Raw genomic sequence first — 22,042 nt, forward strand, 5'->3', positions numbered from 1 at the left:
CCAGGTTGCGTGTGTGGTCGGTGGGTGTCGGGGCTGCCCCCAGTGCCGTCAGCCACCAGGAGTCGTCCCAGGCTGAAGGGTTGGAGCCAAAGATGAGGACCTCCGTCTTGTCCAAGTTAAGTTTCAGACGGCTGATCTTCATCCAGTCGGCGACGGCCTTCATTCCTTCGTGGAGGTTGGCTTTGGCGGTGATGGGGTCCTTGGTGAGGGAGAGGATGAGTTGAGTGTCGTCTGCGTAGGAGATTATGTTGAGGTCGTGCTGTCGGGCGACGTGTGCGAGCGGGGCCATGTAAATGTTGAACATTCTCAGGCTGAGGGAGGATCCCTGGGGTAGGCCGCAGATGATCTCGGAGGCTTCGGATCGGAATGGGGGGAGGCGGACGCTTTGGGTTCTGCCGGAGAGGAAGGAGGTGGTCCATTCCAGAGCCTTGTCTCGGATCCCTGCGGCGTGCGTGTAGTGTGCAGTGGCAGACGTGTCGAAGGCGGCGGAGAGGTCTAGAAGGATGAGTGATGCGGTCTCACCGTTGTCCAGAAGGGTCCTGATGTCGTCGGTGGCGGCCATGAGGGCGGTCTCGGTGCTGTGGTTGCTGCGGAACCCTGACTGGGAAGGGTCCAGGATTCTGTTTTCTTCGAGGTATCGGGTTAGCTGTCTGTTGACGATCTTCTCGATGACCTTGGCCGGGAACGGGAGCAGAGAGATGGGTCGGAAGTTCTTGAGGTCTCTTGGGTCTGCCTTGGGTTTTTTGAGTAGGCGTTGATCTCGGCGTGTTTCCAGCTCTCTGGGAAGGTCGTGGTCTCGAGGGAGAGGTTGATGACGTTGCGCAGGTGGTGTGCGATGGAACTGCTTGCTTTGTTGAAGACGTGGTGCGGGAATGGGTCTGACGGAGAGCCGGAGTGGATTGTGCTCATGGTCTTGATGGTGTCATCGATGATCACGCTGGCCCAGGCTAGCAGGGGGTCGAGGTCGATGATGTGCGGAGAGTCTGTTGTGTTGCTGTCTGTTGGGGCTGTCTGGGTGTTGAAGCTGTCGTGGATGTCTGCTATCTTGCGGTGGAAGAAAGTGGCAAGGGAGTCGCACAGGGCTTGCGACTGCATGATGATGTTGGTGTTGGAGCTGGGTTTGGAGAGTTCCTTCACGATGTTGAAGAGCTCCTTGCTATCGTGTGCGTTGTTGTTGAGGCGGTCTTTGAAGGCGGTCCTCTTGGCAGCCCTGATGAGGTGGTGGGTGTTGCGGATGGCGTCCTTGTGTGCTGCATGGCAGTCCGGAGTCTGTTCACTGTGCCATTTCTTCTCTAGTTTTCGGCAAGCTTGCTTGGAGGCTAGGAGTTCTGGGGTGAACCAGCTGGCCCTCTTGCTGGTGTCTCAGTGGGGGGGTTTCTTCAGCGGGGCGAGGGTGTTGGCGCAGTCTCCTCCTTCCAGCGTCTGAGGCTATGATAGCCCTCAGCAACCTGCTAAGAATGCCCTTTTTGGCCATTTTCACCATACACAAGGCACTTGATTGAATGCGGACTGAAGGTCTGCAAAGCAAACAAAGAGCGGGTCTTCTTGTTTTTTGCCTTTTCTGCTAAGAGTGTTAGTGCTGTCAAATTCATTAAATGTTCTCATCCCAGCCCCAAGCCGTGTTCGGAACCCCGGTATAAGCTTGTTGTCCTTTGTCCATGACTTAGGAGCTCCACTAGACAAGAAGCGTAGAGCTTAGCCTATACATCTATTAAGGCTATAAGCCTGTAATTTGCTGGTAATGAAGAATTTCCACTTTTAAAAATCGTTTGCAAGATGTTATGTTTGCATGAGTCCAGGATTCTATTTGTATGGTACAGCTCATTAAACAGAAGAGCAAAGTAGTGTGTCCAATATGTCATGTTTCCTTTAAATAGAGCATTGGGGATTCCGTTCAGTCCTGCCGCGCCTTCTGGCTTTAGTTTCTTTATGATTTTTATCAATCTATCTAGATCCACTATTGTGGACGTGTTGGTATTGCAGTGCATACTGTTCACATTATTCTTTTTGTGATCCATATTGTCTATCTATCTGCGTTTCTAGGGATGAGTCTACTCGCGTTTTAAGCTCTACTTCGGAGCCGTCTTTATTTACTTTGAGATCGGGATTAACATACATTTCTTGGACGGGGGCTTCACATAAGGCTGCATTTATCCCTGCATTTTGTTGTCTGTTCTTGCCAATTGACAATCCATTTATCAACTGCAGAAAATATTTGCTGTTCTATTGTTTACTTGCCATCAAGAACTTATTCCACAAGTCAGCGTGAAATCTTGTTTTTATTTTCCAACAGTTATTCTTATATTGAGTTATTAATTGTTGTAATCTTTTTCTTACCCTGTTGAATCCCTTGTTTTAACTGCTTTGTGATTTTCCTATTTTCTTGCAATATTAGCGTGTGCTTCAAATACGACCGAGGACTTTTGCTTTATAATTAGACACATTATGCTGGAGGGTGAGCAAGGGAGGAGCTAATTGTTTTACTGGCTGTGCCAATAGCCAGGCTGCTCCTAACACGAGAATGAATCGACTCGCTCCCAATAGCCAGGCTGCTCCTAACACGAACATGAATCGAATTCTGTCAATAGTCAAACTACTGCTAATACAAGCATTAATCAACTCTGCAAATAGCCATGCTGCTAACACAAGCATGAATCAACGCTCTGCCAATAGCCAGGCTGCTACTAACACAAGCATGAATCGAGACTGGCAATAGTCAAACTGCTACTAACAAGAGCATGAATCAACTCGGCTAATAGCCAGACTGCTACTAACACAAGCATGACTAGACACTCTGCTAGTTGCCCAACTTCTACTAGCAGAAACCTGTAAGCCTAAGGCATCAGTGAGTATCAGAATTCTATTGCACAGGAGAAATGTTTTGGCTCAAATTTTGATCAACCTCTGTGGACGTGAACTCAAGACTCACCTTAAATGAATCTCTGGTTCCTCTGTAGTCCTCTTGAAGGTAGCACTGGACCAGCTGCACACTCTGCTCTTCATCCAGACCCTGAAACAAGCAGAGAATCAGCAAAAAACTAAACAGTGACCGAATCAATGCTATTTCTGAAGGGTAGTTCATCTCCATGTGCAGCAGAATACAAAAGACGTAACCCTAAAACTGGCTTGCACCAGATAGCAACTTCTAGGCTAAACTCTCCACTTGAGCATCAGCAAGCAGCTTTACATGCTATCCCAGAGCCCAACTGCCATCAGCACTGCAGCCAAGCACCAACAAGCAGCTTTGCGTGTCACCCCACAGCATGCATTTGAGGCCCACTGTCCTCAACCTGCGAGCTCAGATAAAAGCACTGCATTCAAACACCAACAAGCAGCTTTATCATCCCAATATATATACAGTATTCAAGTATTACAGGATCACTGCTATAGAACAGGAGTGTACTCGACCGCAATACATAATCACCCGGAGACTCATCGCCATATCAGCACACACAACCCGCCACCAGCTTTCACTACATACATATGGAGCAACTCTGCCACCCACAAATCATCTCATCTAGCCTCCAATGTCACCTAGGCAGAGTCGACTTACAAGAAACTTGCTGATGCGCAGGCCCAGCTCCTTCAGTGAAGGGGCCACATTCTTGTCGTTCTTGACTTTTTCAGCAGAGCTTGAACTAAGAAGAGGGACAAAGTTAGTATCTTTTTACCTTAAAGACCCGCATACTGCAGCTACATAAATACTGAGTTTAACTAAGAAGGTGCACTGAAAAGAACTCACAGAAGAGAAAGCCAATGAATCTTAAAGAAAAGGGTATGACTTACCCTCTAAAATCTCAGACATCAACACAAGGTACAGTCTACGGTTAAAGCCCTGTTACTGGAGCCCATTTTGGGGCACAGCTGGGAAGACTGCCTGAGAACAACGTAGTTGTAGAACAAGTTACTTACCTTCGGTAACGATGTATCTGTAAAAAACATTAATTGTTAGATTCCTCACCTTAGAATATCCCCAGGCGTCAGACTGGATCCGGAAGATTTTTCGTCAGCAATACCCCTTGCGCGTCGCTAGCCGTCGCCTGCGGCTCCGCGTCCGTTGTCGGCGTCGTGCGCCGGAATGAAGTCGGAGTACTTAGACGCCGCCCTCGCGCGCTGACGTCAGTTCTTGTACATAGCTTTCCGCGCCAGGAACGCAGAGCCATGCAAGAGACCGACACTGGTGCCAAAAAATTCTAGGGACCTGAAAGGGATAGCCTTAACCCTAGATGTCAGTTTGCAGAACGGGGAGGATGGGTGGGTCGGTGAGGAATCTAACTAACTAATATTTCTTACAGATATATCGTTACCGAAGGTAAGTAACTTGTTCATCTGAAAGAAACACGTTAGTTAAGATTCCTCACCTTAGAATAGATACCCAAGCAATACCAACCCCGGTGGTGGGTCTGCGAACCAAGATCACACCAGAAAGTCCTGGAGGACAGAACGGCCAAAGAAGCCATCCCTCCGGACTTGGCTGTCTAGGCAATAGTGCCTGGCAAACGTGTGTAGCAAAGCCCACGTCGCCGCCTGACAGATGTCCTGCAAAGGGACTCCCCGACCCAAAGCAGTAGTAGCCGCCGTGGCCCGAGTAGAATGGGCTCGCAGCCCAACAGGAGGGTCCTTTTTCGCCAAGGAATAACAGATTTTTATACACAAAACGACCCACCGGGAGATGGTCCGTTTGTGCACAGCTTTTCCCTTCTTTGCACCCACGTAGCCAACGAAAAGCTGGTCATCCACTCGGAACTGTTTTGTGCGGTCCAAATAAAAGGAGAGCGCACGTTTTGGGTCCAGACGGTGGAGCCACTCTTCCTCTTTGGAAGGATGCGGAGGCGGAAAGAAGTGGGCAAGGTGACAGATTGCCCAAGATGAAAGGGGGTCACCACTTTCGGTAGAAAGGAAGGACGAGGCCGAAGGACAACCTTGTCCGGATGAACAGATAGAAAAGGAGGCTTGGACGATAGAGCCTGGAGCTCACTCACCCGTCTAGCCGAGGTGATGGCTACCAGGAAAGCAGTCTTAAGAGTTAGAAGACGAAGAGGACAATTGTGAAGAGGCTCAAAGGGAGCGCACATCAGGAATGTTAAGACAAGATTCAAGTCCCACTGAGGCATTACGAAAGGGACAGGAGGGAACGTGTGAGTAATGCCTTTAAGAAAGCGTGACACTACAGGGGACTTGAAAAGAGAGGGCTGATCAGGAAGCCGTAAGAAGGCAGAGAGGGCAGCAAGATAACCTTTCAAGGTGCCCAGGGCAGAGCCCTGCCGGGCCAAAGAAAGAAGAAAGAGGAGAACCTCAGAAAGAGGGGCGGAAAGGGGATCCACAGCCTTTGCTGTGCACCATGCCACAAATTTGTTCCACCCGCAGGCGTATACCATCTTTGTGGAGGGACGCCTGGCTGCCAGAATGATATCACAGACTTCAGGAGGCAAGTCAAATGGCATCAACTGCCGCCGCTCAATCTCCACGCATGGAGGTGGAGGCTGGACAGGTTCGGGTGGAGGACCGTCCCCTGCTGCTGCGACAGAAGATCCTCCCGAAGGGGCAGACGTATCGGAGGATCGGTCAACATACTGAGTAGCTCGGGATACCAGTACCTTCGTACCCAATCCGGAGCCACCAAGATGACTTGGGCCCGGTCGCGCCTGATCATCTTCAGCACTCTGTGCAGAAGTGGTATAGGCGGAAAGGCGTACAACAGACCGCAACTCCACTCGCGACGAAAAGCGTCGCCGAGCGAGTGCCGCCTTGGAAACTCCAACGCGCAGAACTGCTGACATTGCGCGTTCTCTTCAGTGGCGAATAGATCTAACCAAGGCTCTCCCCACTGCTGAAAGAGACCTTGCGCCACTTCGGAGTTCAGACGCCATTCGTGATCCATCATGCACCGGCGGCTGAGTTCGTCTGCTCTGGCGTTCAGAGAGCCCGCCAGATGTTGAACCACCAGGGTGATGCCCTGGTATTCCAGCCATGTCCAGAGGCGCAGAGCCTCCTGACAAAGGGTCCACGACCCCACCCCGCCCTGTTTGTTGCAATACCACATGGCGGTGGTGTTGTCCGTGAACACCTGCACGACACTTCCCCGGACAGAGGGAAGGAAGGCTTTCAGTGCAAGTCGGATCGCCCTCAGCTCCAACAAGTTGATGTGGAGGCGAGACTCCGCCGGAGACCAGAGGCATCCGATCTCCGCCTCTCCCATATGGCCACCCCATCCCAGGAGGGACGCATCCGTCACTACGACATGCTCCGGTAGGGAGAGGCTCTTGCCCGTGACCCAATCGCGGTCCGTGAGCCACCACTGCAACTGCTATGCAGTGCCCTCCCAGATCAAGACATGGTCGGACAGGTTGCCGTGATGCTGGGCCCACTGAAACTTCAGGTCCCACTGCAGAGCCCGCATGCGCCGCCTGGCTTGATGCACTAGTAGGATGCAGGAGGCCATCAGCCCCAGAAGCAGCAACACTAGCCTGACCGAAACCCAGGATAGAGGCCGAAAGATGGGAATCGGGGCCTGTATATCCCGGACCCGCTGTTCCGGTGGATGAACCCGGAACTGCGCCGAATCGAGAACCGCTCCGACGAAGAGGAGCTTCTGAGAGGGGCTCAGATGTGACTTCGGCACGTTGATGGAAAACCCTAGCAAATGCAGGAGATCCGCCGTAGTCTGGAGGTGGGAGACGACTGACTGGGGCGAGCCCGCCTTCAACAACCAGTCGTCGAGATAGGGGAAGACTGGAACCCCTGATCTGCGCAGGTGAGCTGCGACCACCGCCATCACTTTCGTGAACACCCGAGGGGCACTGGTAAGGCCGAAGGGGAGCACGGTGAACTGAAAGTGCTCCTGACCCACCGTGAACCGCAGGTAACGCCGGTGGGCCGGCAGGATGGGGATATGGAAATATACGTCCTGCAAGTCCAACGCTACCATCCAGTCTCCAGGGTCTAGGGCAGCTAGAACCTGAGTCAAAGTCAACATTTTGAACCGTTCCTTCTGGAGGAAGGCATTGACGTTCCTGAGGTCCAAGATAGGGCGTAGGCCTCCTTTGCCCCTTCTTGGGAACCAGAAAGTAGTGGGAATAACAACCACGACCTACTTCTAAGCTCGGAACGCGCTCGACGGCCTCTTTGGCCAAGAGGGCCGAAACTTCCTCTTGCAGAAGATTCAAATGATCCTCCGAGATACGGTGGTGCTGCGGTGGCATGGCTGGAGGGGTCGTCTCGAAGGGGAGGGAGTAGCCCCTTCGGACGATTTGCAGCACCCACCTGTCCGAAGTAATGGTACGCCAGTGGAGCAGGTGATGGCGAACCCGGCCTCCCACTGGCGTAGAATGGGCCTGAAAGCTCGGACTAGGAAGGTTTTGAGGCGGATGCTGCCAGGGTGGATGTGGACTGACCGCGTCGTCCTCCAGTACCGCCTCGGCAGAAACCACGTCCGCGACCGCGTGCAGGCTGGTTCTGCGGCCGGTGGCTAGGCGGACGTGAGGAGGTGTCCCTTCCTTGGCCATGAAAGAAGCGAAAAGCGGAAGTTTGTGGCCGCGGGGCCGAGAGGCCCAAGGACGTGGCCGTAGCCCGGGAGTCCTTGAAGCGAGCCAGCGCACTGTCCGCTTTCTCACCAAAAAGGCAAGCGCCATCAAAAGGCATGTCCATGAGTGTGCTCTGGACATCCCCTGAAAAGGACGTGGACCGCAGCCAGGCGTGACGTCGAAGCGCCACCGTGGTAGAAATCGCCCTACCCAGCGAGTCCGTAGTGTCGAGTCCACATCGGATTGCATGGCGCGCTGAATCTCTCCCATCGGCCAGAGCCGAGGAAAGCCGCGCCCGGGCCTCCTCCGGGCACAGTGGCAGCACGTCCTCCACCGTATCCCACAGAGAGTGGGAATAACGGTCCAAGAGACAGGCGGTGTTCAAAGACCGCAGGCCCAAACTGAGCGAGGAGAACAGCTTCTTACCGAACTGTTCCAGTCTCTTGGAATCCCGGTCCGGAGGAGCGGACGGGAAGGAGGATTGGGAGGTAGAGGCCTGGATAACCAGACTCTCGGGGGTGGGGTGTTGGGACAGAAAACTGGGGTCGCCCGGAGCAGGGCGGTGGCGCCTGGCAACGTTCCTATCCACAGGAGGGACTGTGGAGGGCTTGGACCAGGTGCCCTGCAGAACGTCAGTGATGGCCTCATTGAATTGCAGCAGAGGCTCAGTGGAGCATGCGGCAGACTGAAGCACCTCAGTGAGGATGTTAGTCCTCACAGCCACAGCAGGCAGCTCAAGCCCAAGGGCTTCGGCCGCCTTGCGCAGCACCACAGAAAAAGCTGCACCCTCCTCCGAAGCCACAGTCGGAGGAGAGATGAATCCAGTGTCCGGTGAGGTATCCAAGCCACTGGCCTCCCCCAGTCCTGAGAGAGGTGCCCCTGAAGGGCCATAGGGTCATCAGACCCCTCCCATACGCCCCCATCATCCGATTCCTGGTAAACAGGAGGAATGATCCGAGCCGGATGCGGCGTCGGGCGGCGCCGCATCGGCGTCGGGACCGGACAGGGGCTGAACCGGGGATCGACGTCGACCGGAGCCGGCGTCGGGGGTGGTATCGGTGTCGGCGCCGGCGGAGGAGGCGTAACGAGGTCGACCGGCGTCGACGGGGGCCCAGGCTGGGGCCCCTCAGGGACCTGTGGCGTCGGGGCCGGAGCCTCCAACGGCGCCGGGGCCGGAGCCGCCGGCACGCGAGGTCGCCCAGTCGAGTCCACGGGGCCCGAAGGCGCGCCAGCGGGTGTCGACGGCGGGGCCAGGCTCCTCATGGCTGAGAGGAAGGCACTGACCTCCGCCGGCGTCGCGTCAGTCCCTGGGACCTGCGGCTCCCGCGGAGCCACGGGGGTGGAACCACCCGGACCCTCGGCCGAGTCGCGCGACCGGCGAGGGGAGTCCGAAGAGCGGTGTCGCCTCTTGGACTTCTTGGAGTGCTTCGACTTACTCGAAGACTTTCGAGCCAGACGAGTGACGATGTCGAGTGCGGCTCCACGACCGATCCTCCTCCTGGACCGGGATCGAGAGGGGCGCGGAGCCGAGTGGCGAAGCTCGAGAAGCTTGCGGGACCGCTCCCACCTAGCTTTCGAGGTCAGGGCCATACAATCGGAGCACGACTCCGCGTCGTGGTCGAGGCCCAAGCAGTACAGGCACCGGCGGTGATGATCGGTCACCGACATCAGTCGGTGACAGTCGTCGCAGGCCTTGAAACCAGGCATCCTACCGGCACCAGAGTCGAGAAGTGACCAAAAAGAGTCGAAAAAGTTAGTCAAAAATTGACTAAAGGGGTAGCTCTCCCGGATCAGCGCTTACTGGCGCGGAAAAAAGAAGAACTGACGTCAGCGCGCGAGGGCGGCGTCTAAGTACTCCAACGACGTCATTCCGGCGCACGACGCCGACGACGGACGCGGAGCCGCAGACGACGCCTAGCGACGTGTAAGGGGTATTGCTGACGAAAAATCTTCCGGATCCAGTCTGACGCCTGGGCATATTCTAAGGTGAGGAATCTAACTAACGTGTTTCTTTCAGATAAATGAACACAAACTCTCACACTCCATGGCATGGTTTAGCGCACGGGTACTCATAGTACGGCCCGCGGGCCGCTGGCGGCCCGCCCGCCCTTCATCGGCGGCCCGCGGACCCTTGCATGCAGTATGCAAATTCCTTCCTGTAAACAGAGAAGATGGCCGCAGGCGCATACGTAGTGAATACGTATTCAGTACGTATTCACAACGTTTGCTCCTGCGACCATCTTCTCTGCTTATCTGCCTCTGATTGGCCTGGGCCGCTGAGACGTGACGTGACGTCACACACGGCACCCGGCGCGAAGCACAAGCCCTTTAAAAGTCAGCTGTAACTAGCGCTTTTACAGCTGACTTTTAAAGACCTTTGAAGAAGCTTCCAGTGTCCGTGGCCACGTCGACGTCGACCTCCTCGCAGCCCGCAGCCCCAGGGAGGATCTTCATTGCAGCCGGATTCGACCTCCTCGCAGCCCGTGGGAGGATCTTCGTTGCAGCCGGCAAAACTCCGATATCCGTCAAGCTGAAGGTAAGTCTATGTAACGGTTGTTACCGCTTCTGTTTTGCCCGGTGCTGGCTTCGTGGGAGAACCGTGTTTGAAAGTTTATCATGCTTTTTAAGCACCTGCTGCAGCGTTTCTTTCCGCAGGCAATTACCAGGCCTCTCATAAATGGTCATGATAACTCGTGCGATTAATTATCTTCCTGGAGAGAGATCAGCATTTTGTATCTTGAGGTTTTGACTTTTCGGTGAAGTTAGTGCACAGGGTTAACATGCCTGCTGCATAGAACGTGTATCAAGTAGAGTACGTATGATGTCAACAGATCAGCAGATTACCGCTTTTAAGGGAAACATCCTTTTGTTACTTGCAATTTATAATTTAAAGTCCTAATATAGAACAGCGAGCTATTAACTTTCATCCCAGAACGGCATACACTCAGCAAAGTATACATTGATTAATGTTGCAAAAAGGGTTAATTTTGGCTGGAAATCGATTCTTATTATTACAGAAAACTCCCAACTATGCTGTTTCTTTTTCGACTCTGCGTGTGTGCTTCTCCACACCAAGCACTCTGAAGGTGACTGAGCGGGAGGGGCTGACGCTTCAGGAGCAAGGGCATCTATTCAGCCCTGAATCACGCTGTCTGCAATTTAGAGGGGCCTCACACATTCCTTTTCTGCCCAGGGCCCCAAACATCCTAGAGCAGGCCCCGATTACCCCGAGGCAGCACATGTTTTTCTTGACAGAGCTTAATTACTGTCACTAAATTGTAAGCAAACCTTGGTTCTTCAAACATGCAGTCTATAATGTAATTTAAAAAAAAGAAATGGCACAATCACACCCACACTGATTAACAAACTATTGTGTATCTGTTGTTACAACTCACAGGAAGCAGAATGTTGTGAAAGGGGAAGTTGCTGCAGCATATCAGAATGGAACATTGCCTGCTTTAATGCTTCTTCTCGTCCACCGCAGCGTCTTCTCGCCCAAAGCCTCTTCTCTGCCTGAGGCCCCTTCTTCGCCACTTGGATTAGGCCAGCAACAGCTCCATCACCACATCTGCCTCCATCTTCACGACCAGCTACATTTCCATCACCCTGCAACACCAGCTCCACCCGCAGGTTGATCTTTGCACCCCGAGAGGTAAGCACAGCATCCTATTTTAGTAGGCAATGTGATGGTCTCTCATCTGTTTCTCCAATTGTCTCTTCCTTACTTTCCCGGACTCTTTCACCCTGCGCCTTTTCTCAAGTCTCACCATCTCTCTTTCTCCCCACCTGTCTCAGATGCCATTGTAATAATGTTAGATCAAAACAGGAACTCGCATATGAGAAATGGGAGTGGTCTCACAGACATTACTTGCAGTAATATTAGTGCTCTGCTGCTGTGTTACAATATTGAAAACACTATTACTAGTCATGATTACAAAATGTAAACACAGTTTTTTTTTTTAACTAATAGGACATCTCTTTTCTTTGTGAAGTGAATGGTCCTTGATTGATGGGTGCATTTTGGTTGATCCTGTTTTAAGTTAGCTTTGTGGGAGACGTTGCATGTTTTATGGATTAAAGTCGTGGCACCTTTGCCTTGCATCCTTGTTTTTACTTTCAGCTAGCTGGAGATATTTAAGAATGCAGCAAATCAGCTGGCATAGGCGGCAAAGTTGAGCTACAATGTTTTGTTAAAATTGTCACATCAAGCAGCAGATGATGTATTATGTGTCAGATATGGCAGGGCCCACTGCAGGGGCCTGTGTTCTACCTCATGGTCACAGGTACAAATCCTGGCGGGTCGTGCCTTTCATCCATCTGAGGTTGATAAAATGAGTTGGGTAGAAATAAACATCTGTTATTCAGCGCCAAGATACCTATGGGTGAACTTGTGCTTATATATACGTGTGTGTGCATGCTATTTATTTCTAATCCCTATTGAGTGACACATTTCCTGCATAAACCACTGGCTTTAGGAAAGCCTCCTGTTTTTCTTTTACAGGTTTACCCATTACTTTGTATGTTTAAACAAAACATTACTTTGGTGTTGCTCACAGATCTGTTGCGAGAAGTGGTGTTGGTCCATCGGTCGTGACGTGGTGTCTGTCCATCGGTCGTGGGGCGTGTCGGTCCATCGGTCGTGTCGTTCCATCGGTCGTGTCGGCCCATCAGTCGTGGGGCGGTGTCGGTCCATTGGTCGTCCGGTGGAAAATCAGATTCGTGGTCCTTGTTACTTTTTGCATAGTAACAAACTAGCTGGAGAGCTCTGCAATGGCCTACAGCCCAGTTTCCAAGCCCTGCAAACGACCCAGATCGATACAGAGCGAACGAAGGACCTTCCAGGAAGCATGGGAAGAAGAGTACTTGTTTGTAGAATGCCCAAAGGAAAAAGCCACCTGTTTGCTTTGCAAAGAGAAAGTAAATGTTCTGAAGAGGTATAACCTGGAACGGCACTACAAAACGCGGCACTCTGGATACACTGCGAACTTCCCACTGAACTCAAAACTGCGATCTGCAAAAGTGGCATCGTTGAAGCAAGCTCTTTTTTCCCAGCAGAAGATCTTCCTTTGCCAGATGAAGGAATCTGAGGCTGTAACAGAAGCGTCTTTCAAAATATGCTACTTGCTTGCCAAACATAAAAAACCATTCTCAGATGCAGAGCTTGTGAAGCAATGTTTCCTTTCAGCAGCCGAAATTTTGACAATTACACTAATAAGGCCAGCATTTTAAAGGAAATCGGTGCATTGCAGCTATCGGATTCCACGTGTGCACGCAGAATAGAGGCAATGGGACAAAACATCCAGGAGCAGGTGATCAATGCAGTGAGAGAGTCTCCGTTCTTCAGCATTGCCATGGATGAGTCCACAGACATAGGCGATGTGGCTCAGTTATTAGTTTGGGTGAGGTATCTGGACCAATCGCTTCATCCCAAAGAAGAGCTCCTGTGCCTTTTACCACTGAAAGGGCACACAAGAGGAGAAGATATACTGGACAGCATGTGCAACTACTTTAAAACAAATGACATACCACTGAATACTCTTGTCAGCATAACAACGGATGGGGCTCCTGCCATGGTAGGCCATGACAGAGGCTTCGTATCTATGCTGAAAAAGAAGCTCATAGGACAGACTGTGATAGACTACCACTGCATTATTCACCAGGAAGTATTGTGTGGAAAATTAAAGCATGGAGAACTGAATATTGTCCTAAAAGGTGCAGTGAAAATTGTTAATTTTATCCGTGCCAAAGCTCTCAACCATAGACTTTTTAAAGCAATGCTGCAGGAATCTGAAGCAGAATATACCGACGTCTTGATGCACACGGACGTGCGTTGGCTAAGCAAAGGGAAGGTTCTGGAGCGGTTCATCGCATTGCTTCCTGAAATTGTACTCTTTGTTAACAGTAGAGGCCAATCGTTCCCAGAACTAACGGATGTGAAATGGCTTATTATGCTCCATTTTCTTTCAGATATTTTCACACATTTTAATGCTCTTAATTTGACCCTGCAAGGTAAACAACAGCTTGTGTACTCCCTCATGAATGGTATTTATGCTTTTGAAAGTAAGCTTGTGCTATTCAAAGAGCAGCTGGATGATAGTGACTTCACCCACTTCCCAAAACTCTTAGCTGTGATGCAGAGGTTTCCAGATGCACAAGAAATTCTGTCAAACCTAGACCTTGGTGCATGTCTTGAGGAAATATCTGGGGAGATCAAACGACGATTTGCTCAATTCCGAGCCCTCACCCCTCTGTTCAGGCTGGTTGAAAACCCCTGGATGGTGAGTGCACGAAATCTTGACGTTGTTGCCCTTATTGGCATGGAAAGGGCTCAAGCAGAAATAGAGCTCATTGACATGCAGCACAATTCAGCCCTCGAAGCATCTTTTTTGGGGCAAGCACCCGAAGAATTCTGGAAAATTGTGCCCCCTGACAAGTTTCCTCTTCTTTTTACACTGGCCCAGAAGGTAATTTGTATGTTTGGGTCAACATATGCTTGCGAATGTTCATTTTCCACAATGGGACTGTTGAAGAGCAAACTCAGAAATAAACTTACAGACATACATCTGGAGCAGCTTTTAAGGCTTGCAGTTTCCAACTTGGTACCAGATTACAGAAAACTAATCGGTGACATGAAATGTAAATTAAGTTCGTAGTGTTTGTCTTTAACATATCTATTTTTGGGACTCTGAAGCCTATGCTGCACTGGGCATATGCTGAATATCCGGTTACTGAAAATTGCCATGCAATCCCACTCAAGATTGCTATTGTCTGCTAATAAAAAAACATTATAAACATGTGCTCCATGTAGTTACATCTGCTTTGGAAATACAGCATTGTCTAGTAATGTTTTGAAACGGCAGTGATTTTGTTTTTCCCCCCCATAGCCCCGCCCCATTGACCCCGCCCCCACTGACCCCGCCCCCAATGACCCCGCCCCCACCAGTGCGGCCCTCGGCCAGAAACCACACTGTAAATTTGGCCCCCGAGAGAAAGTTTGTGAGTACCCATGGTTTAGCGCAAAGTCTGCTCCTCGCTGCCGTCAGATATTGCTTTGGTAACTCTGGATTATGAACGAGCCACATTGAACTCATCAAGTTTCAACCCATTTCAAAATCAAACGTATTCACCCCGACAATCTCAGTCATAAAAGGTCAGAGGTTGATTGCTTCAAAATTTATAGTAGTTTTCTTAGAAATTAACAACTTAAAGTTTCATTTAAGTATATGATCACTAGTCCTGCAGAATGTCAGAGATCTGTTAGTGATAGCTGAAGAGCAAAAACATGTTGACGGTTTGGACATGAAGATCCCTAATACAACTTATTTATCATGGTGATAAAGAATCGTAAATTAAAACCTACTGCATGGACTCTTTCACAATTGTATACATTATGTACTAATGTCAGACTGAAACATTAGGTGAAGCTTCAGCATCAAGGCAAACTATCCGTACAGCAGAATTTACACAAAATTTTCTCTTGAATGACACATCCAACCCCATAGGGCTACTTCAGTGCAAACCAGGAGCACACTATGGACGCAAGCATGCAACCATAGCTAAGAGCAAATCGTGTGCAACACAACACTTTAAATAGGTAAGGATTTCATTTTTAACTATGCGATAGTAGGAATTGGCAGATTCATCTCCAGCTCTTGTGTCTAAGGCGATCTGGTATCATCGCTCACATTTTCAGGGTCTCCAGTTGTTTGCATCAATAAGATCATCTATTCTACACAGTATCATCTGGTATCTAGATACTAACAATGTCTATACAGTTATACACAATTCTACTGCACAGAAAATGTGTGTCTAAAAAGGAGCACATAAATACCTCTCTGGACAGGGAGGCTGCTCTGGCAAGTTACTGAGCTGGGGGTTCCAGACAGTGGGACCTCATCGGGGCCTCAACACTTGGGGGCCCGATGACTGGAATGAAAATGCTTCACTGACCTACAAACGGAGTTTAACCTTCATCGCAGCCAATTTTACCAGTACATGTACCTCGGACACGCTCTAACGCCATCGCTCTATACCCTTGAGGCACTTTCGGAATACAGCCCTATAAAAGCCAATATTATGCTAGAACCCCCTGGGGATCACAAAATCTCCCAAATATACCAGACCCTGATGATCAATACCTCTGGTGCCTTTAAACAACTGCACGAGACATGGGAATGCAACCTGGGGTCATTGACAGACAATGACTGTCGGGAGAAATTGCAGTCCCTACGCGAGTTGACTATAGCAATGATTTCGGGCCGTTTAACTTAAATACCTCAATTGCACTTATTTCACCAGGGAACCTTTGTGGGAGATGGGGGTGACCGCTTCACCACACGGTCTTTGATGTTCTCCGAAGGAAGGGAGACTTCACACAGCATGGCAGTTTTGGACATCAGTATTGTCCTGTTTGGGGACTATCCCTAGGAACTCTAGAGTAGTCAAGCTTCACATCACTGAGAACACTAAAGGGGAGCACTATGAGGAGCATTATAAGAGAACACTGTTATGGCTCGGCTATATGCCGACCAAGTTTGACTGCGCAGTCCTGGATGGGCGCGAAAAGCCAGCCCTGGAAGAGTGGCATAGAGGGACTGGGGACATTCCCTTGGACCCAACAGTAGGGATGGGGAGCAATGAGACAGTGGGAGAGTAGTCTGGGAACTGGCTGGGGTTGGCTTGAGGAGTCGTCGTAAGTTCTCTTTTTTGCTGAACCGAGATAACCGTGTTGGGCAAACGCAATGGTCTGTTATGTGGCAAAACACCGTTGTTGTTTGTGATTTACACAGCCACTGTTGCATGTCAGTGTCCGTTTGCACCTTTTACTGTTATGATAAAGGCAAAATCTTTTATTTAAAAAAATGGAGCATGTAGGCACTGTTAGACCTGTCAGCCCTTTGGGTGGTCCCTCCTCATCATTATTTATTTTGTCCCACTTTTGCCTCAAGCCCTGTTATAATTTTTCCTTTTTGGGAACCACCAGACTTTTTAGTGTTGATGCAGGGTCAGGGAGCCATTTTCCCTACCCCTGGAACTTCTGTCTGAGGGCCTGAGACACAAAATGGTGGCCACCCATTGTCACCTGTGACATCACCAGAACCTCCTGGAACATTCTAGAACCCTGTGACAGTGGGAGGCAGTTTAGAATGTTGGGAGGCCATCTATGAGTGGCAGTTGGCAACTGACTGGAGAAGAGAGAGGACAGAGATAGAAGGAGGTCGGAGTAAGGCAGCAGAGGTGGAAACCAGTGCTTGGAGTGGGGTCCAGAAACACCCCATTGATGCAAGTCTATACTGACCAAGCCCAGCATAGAGCCCTGTGTGGGACCAAGACCAGAAGAACCATCTTAAGGAACTGAACATTTGGAACAGGCCTTAAAGAGGAAGAACAGCAAGCTCCTGACCTGTTCAGCAGTGTCCTCCTGAAGTCCTGACGTCGAGAAGCCTGGAGACCTGGGGCCTGAGGTAGAGAAGCGGCGCTGACAGAAAGCAGACGTCGTACCCGGAGCCGTCAGAGGTCGAATGAGGGCGCCGACGGAGGTCGTGGAGAGGCGCCGGAGGTAGAGTGAGAGCGCCGACGGAGGTCGTGGAGAGGCGCCGGAGGTCGAGTGAAGGCGCCGACGGAGGTCGTGGAGAGGCGCCGGAGGTCGAGTGAGGGCGCCGACGGAGGTAGAGGTGAGGCGTCGACGGGGGAGTGAAGTCCGCCCACCGGAGTCGCCGGAAACTGAGGTGAAGCGCGTCGGAGGTCGGGAGTGGAGATCGCACTCCGGAGACACCCGGAAGCGGGGAGGCCGTGTCCCTGCGACACCGGAAGGCGACATCGAGTCGAGGCCGCCCAGCGACATCGAGTCGAGGCCGCCCAGCGACATCGAGTCGAGGCCGCCCAGCGACATCGAACCGGAGCCGCCTCACGGCGTCGACACGGCGCCGAGCGGAGCCGATCGTCGAAGAAGGGACAGTAAGTGGTAGAAGGGGCGTCTAAGGCCCCGTGGAGCCCTAAAAGACCATTCTAGGGGCTAGAGGGGTGTTAGGACCAGCCTGGGAGTGCCAGGGGTGAACTGAGACTGGTGCAGTGACATCCATTAAGGGCTGTGTAGTTCGGAGGGCCAGATCTTTAGGTTACCCTTGTTCTGCCTTAGCTTAAGCCCCCAGCCTTGACCAATCTAGGTGGGACACCCCCATGCCATCCAAATGACCACAAGCTGTGTATGGGCAATGTGACCTCATGAAAGTGATCTGTTCTGTAATTGTCATTGATTGCTTTACCTTATTTATTGAAGGTGCTTTATTTATTGTCTTCCACTAATTTATTCTTGCACTGTATTTATTGTCTGACTATATTTATTTGCCGTCTGTATTTATTGCACCCTATTTATTCTTTGCTTAATGATGACCTGAACCTATTTATTGAAATTCCGAAGTAGCATTATTTATTTGACCTGCTCTTTTGTAGAAAAATCCTACTGTATTGTATGTATGATGTGAAGCCTGCAACTAAGAGAAAATAAGATAAAGACACATATATTTTCATCTTGTCTTCCATCATTTTTACGGTGTAGTGTCGTTTTTGGAACGGATAAACGCATGGTTATTGTGAGGGTGTGCCGTACGCTTAACACGGTGCCTGACCCCCAACCGCTCGAGCCAAGCTACCACTGTGCTGGGAACCTGGTGACTGCTAACCCGCTTGCCCGGTTTCCAACAGGCACAAAATAAACCCCCAAAAATAAATATGTGAGAACTCACAAGGACAGATCCCATAAAACGTTATGAACAAGAATACCACTGGAGAATTATGGGAATAGGTAAGTAGCTTCTTCTGTAGCAAATGATCTTTTATAGGTTAACATATGTTAAAACAGAACAGGAAGTTGGGAAGTTAAGATCAAAGCTCACTATAATAGGGGGCGTGGCTTTGGCGTGCTGCAAGATGGCCGCTCACTGAGAGGGCTCTGCCGACCGAGAACATAATCCTGCATCAATGTGCCGCATAAAAGGGGCACACATCACAGGAAATGCTAGCACACATGCATCAAGTCCCGATCTGGTGCCCGCGGCACTCACCGGGTGCCAGGCGGACGGTGAGGCCGGATTGGGCCTACATCGGGCCTGCAGAGGTGGAGAAAGGCGTGCTGTGGGGCTCCGGGCTGCCCGAAGGGATCCCGCCCGAGCCTGGATCCGACAGGAAGATATCAGACCCTGCAGCCATTAACGGCTCCTGCTACAAGACTGAGGCCGCATGGTAATGGTGAGAGGCTGCAGGAGAAGAGTGAGACGCGCGATGGCCACAGGAGCGGACTGCGGTCCCGGCTTCCCACTCAGGCCTGCTGTGCCGCCTGACAGGGCCAGCACGCTGCTGAACCAAGCGGCTGGACCTGGGGACGTGCCTCGCTGCTGCGGAGGCTCCTGCCTGTGAGGACTGGAGGTGAGGCCTGCGATGGCGCAGCTGATGCTCTGTGGGAGACCAGCACGCTGCGAGTCCGGGCGCGTGCCTGAAGCTGTGGCCCCCTGTCTGGGTACCCTCACATCTGCAGGGCTTCAGAGGCTGCCGGAGGCTCCTGCCTGTGAGGACTGGAGGTGAGGCTCTGGCCAGCGTCCCTGTGCGGAGCCCCTGTGGGAGACCAGCACGCTGTGAGTCCGGGCGCGCGCCTGAAGCTGTGGCCCCCTGACTGGGTACCCTCACATCTGCAGAGATTCAGAGGCTGCCGGAGGCTCCTGCCTGTGAGGATTGGAGGCGAGGCCCTGGCCAACGTACCTGTGCGGAGCCCCTGTGGGAGACCAGCACGCTGCGAGTTCGGGCGTGGGGCCGGCGGACGGGCACACCCTCACATCTGCAGAGCTTCAGAGGCTGCCGGCGAGAGACGAAAGCGTTGAGCCTCATGGCAGGCGCCTACAATGAGAGGCTGGAATTGCAACACCCTCGAGCTCAGCCTTTGTGGTGAACACTTCACATAATTTGCCCATATGCAAGGACTGGCCTTGAATAACAAGGAGAGTAGCTGGTGAGGAAGGTCGATGGCGCTTGCTGAGGGACAGGTTTGGCGCCTGTGACGGGCCATATTGAGACCGCACTGACCTGCTTACGAAGGCTAAAATTAGGATTTGGAGGCCCGATCAAGACACAACAACCAGATTACAGGGATACCTGAAACCAGGGCCATATCTAAAATTGATATGTGACCTCTTTGGTAAAGATCTATCAGCTGTATTCATCGTGAAGCGCGCCCATCACTTCCTTGGGCCCAAAACGTCCGAAGGCCCCACCCCACGACCAATCGTAACAAGTCTACTTAACTACTAAGCCTGCGACTAGGTTCTGAAACTGGTTCGTGAACGCAGCACAATACAGCACCAAGGGAACAATACCCTGCTGGTTCAGGCAGCAAGACGAGAATTTGTGCTGGTTAAGCGGATACTGCGGCAATCTAGTGTGTCGTACGTTCTCATATACCCAGCCAAGCTGCAAGACTCCCTCATTGGAAAAATGCACTTCTTTACCAATGCCAAGTCTGCACTCAAGTTCGCCAAACACATAGGAAGACCCTGCCGATCCACGGAGGCTACTGTGCACTCCCCTACCAAGGCCAGACTGAGCGATAATGACTAACTGTGCTGCCAAGTGGACACGGCATGGCTGCTGAGGCTGGACTGGCTCCTACATTATAGATCGTTAGTCCTCTTGTTGCTGATGTCAACTTCGCTGACTAAGGTAACTGACAACATGGGTGCACACACCTCACTACAGTATCTATGGTGCAACTACCATAATGCCTCTTACTCTGCAAGATGCCCTCAGAGGTCACAAATCTTGGCCATCCAGCCGAATGAGGAAGGGCTGTACGCTGTCGACTCCTAGTCCCTCAGGGAAAATTCCCCTGTAGCCTCTTGGCTATTAGATCTTTTTTGCTCCGTTGGGTTTTGATGGGGGGGGGTGGGGGGGGAACATGACACAACCTCATTGGTGGGTTGGTGTTGGTGGTGGGCGGGTTGGGAATCTGTTGATGTCTGTTGAGGCATGTAATGTTGAGACAAAGCTTGCAGCACCGGTAATATATGTTAATAAACTGGGATGGGTCGCAACACACGGTCAACATGGCGTCACTGCATACAACGCCTCTTGCGATGTCTGACTAGCACAGCATGGTTCCGCGCTCCTCCTCATCCTTGGGACTTCACTCCCTGCCACTCCACGTTACATAATATGGTGACTGTGACATGCATAATTTGGGATATCTGCAGACTTAATGACTGCAAACAAACGCGCCTGGTCCATTCCCATCTGGACAGACATAAGGCAGATGTCTGTCTCTTACAGGAGACGCACCTAAAGGATGCCTCACCATCCATCTTACTCCCTGCCACTCCGCAATACATAATATGGCGACCGTGACATGCGTAACTTGGAATATCCACAGACTTAATGACTGAGGAAAAACGCACCTGGTCAATTCCTATTTGGCCAGACACAAGGTAAATGTCTGCCTCTTACAGGAGACACACCTAAAGGATGCCACGCCATCCATCTTCACATCCGCCTACTCAACTACTCAAGAGGGGTGGCTGTACTAATTCGTAGGGGACTCCCATGAAAAGCATCCCAAGCCCTGACAAATTCAGAGGGACGATACATCCTCCTAGGGGGCACACTACATGGGAAACAGCTAAATTTTGCAGCCATTTACGGTCCCAACATTGACGATCCTGAATTTTTCACTCACATTTGGTCAAAAATACAATCTCTGGGTAACTTCACGATACTCTTAGATGGAGACTTCAATGCAATCATGGAAAAACACACGGACAGGGTGGGCACATCCCACAGCAATCATCCCCAGCCAAGCAACAGCCACACTCCAAGCCCCTACACAAGATAACTATTTAGTAGACGCCTGGAAGCAGTTACATCCCACCGTTAAAGAGGGTACCTGTATAGAAACGCATCATGGGACCTGGTCAAGACTGGTGTTCTGGCTGACATCTCAAGATATACACACCTGGACCACAGCAGTAAAACACCTACTACGTAATGTTTCAGACCACGCACCAGTCATGATTACATTACAATTAACGCAAACCTTTCTTCTCTCCTTCACCTGGCACCTCCTACCAGCGGTATTGTTAGATGCTGCATTCAGGGCTGAAATTCACAGGAATATACTCTAATATTTTTGGCATTCAGTGCAATCGTCCACAACGCAGTGGGAGGCTTTTAAAGTGCTAACTAGAAAAGTATGCATTGTCGACCAGTCTGGGGTGCTGAAAGCTATACGGCACTCTTGAGGGTCTGGAGAGGGACCTCCGGAGTATGGAAAGTTAGTATTTTCAATCTCAAGGCCCTACACTTCTAGCTTGCATGAGAGAAAAACTCTGAATTCCAGGAGGCGACAGCCCAGGAAGAAAGATTCCTTCACCGTCTGCCCATGCTCTGCGATACGGCGAGGGTGATCGACATACTCCTATATTACTGAATTGCAGGACGCAGATGCCACACTGATGCACTCCCAGACCGCCCTGCTGGAC

The 22,042-nt window shown here is 51.1% G+C and overlaps 1 protein-coding gene across 2 annotated transcripts in view; it reads right to left on the reverse strand.

The window, feature by feature from the left end:
* NUP188 (nucleoporin 188) overlaps positions 1-22,042 on the reverse strand; it is a 1,223,536-nt gene that overhangs the window by 1,118,498 nt on the left and 82,996 nt on the right. For both annotated transcript variants that reach the window (XM_085614037.1, XM_085614036.1), the window contains exons 4-5: positions 3,554-3,638; positions 2,930-3,010 (exon numbers count right to left, since the gene is read on the reverse strand). In XM_085614037.1, coding sequence (XP_085470163.1) covers positions 2,930-3,010; positions 3,554-3,638 — 166 coding nt within the window. The remainder of the gene's footprint in view (positions 1-2,929; positions 3,011-3,553; positions 3,639-22,042) is intronic.

This window comes from Triturus cristatus, chromosome 1_2 (genome assembly GCF_964204655.1).
Source record: "Triturus cristatus chromosome 1_2, aTriCri1.1, whole genome shotgun sequence".
In the NCBI taxonomy this organism is placed as follows: domain Eukaryota; kingdom Metazoa; phylum Chordata; class Amphibia; order Caudata; family Salamandridae; genus Triturus; species Triturus cristatus.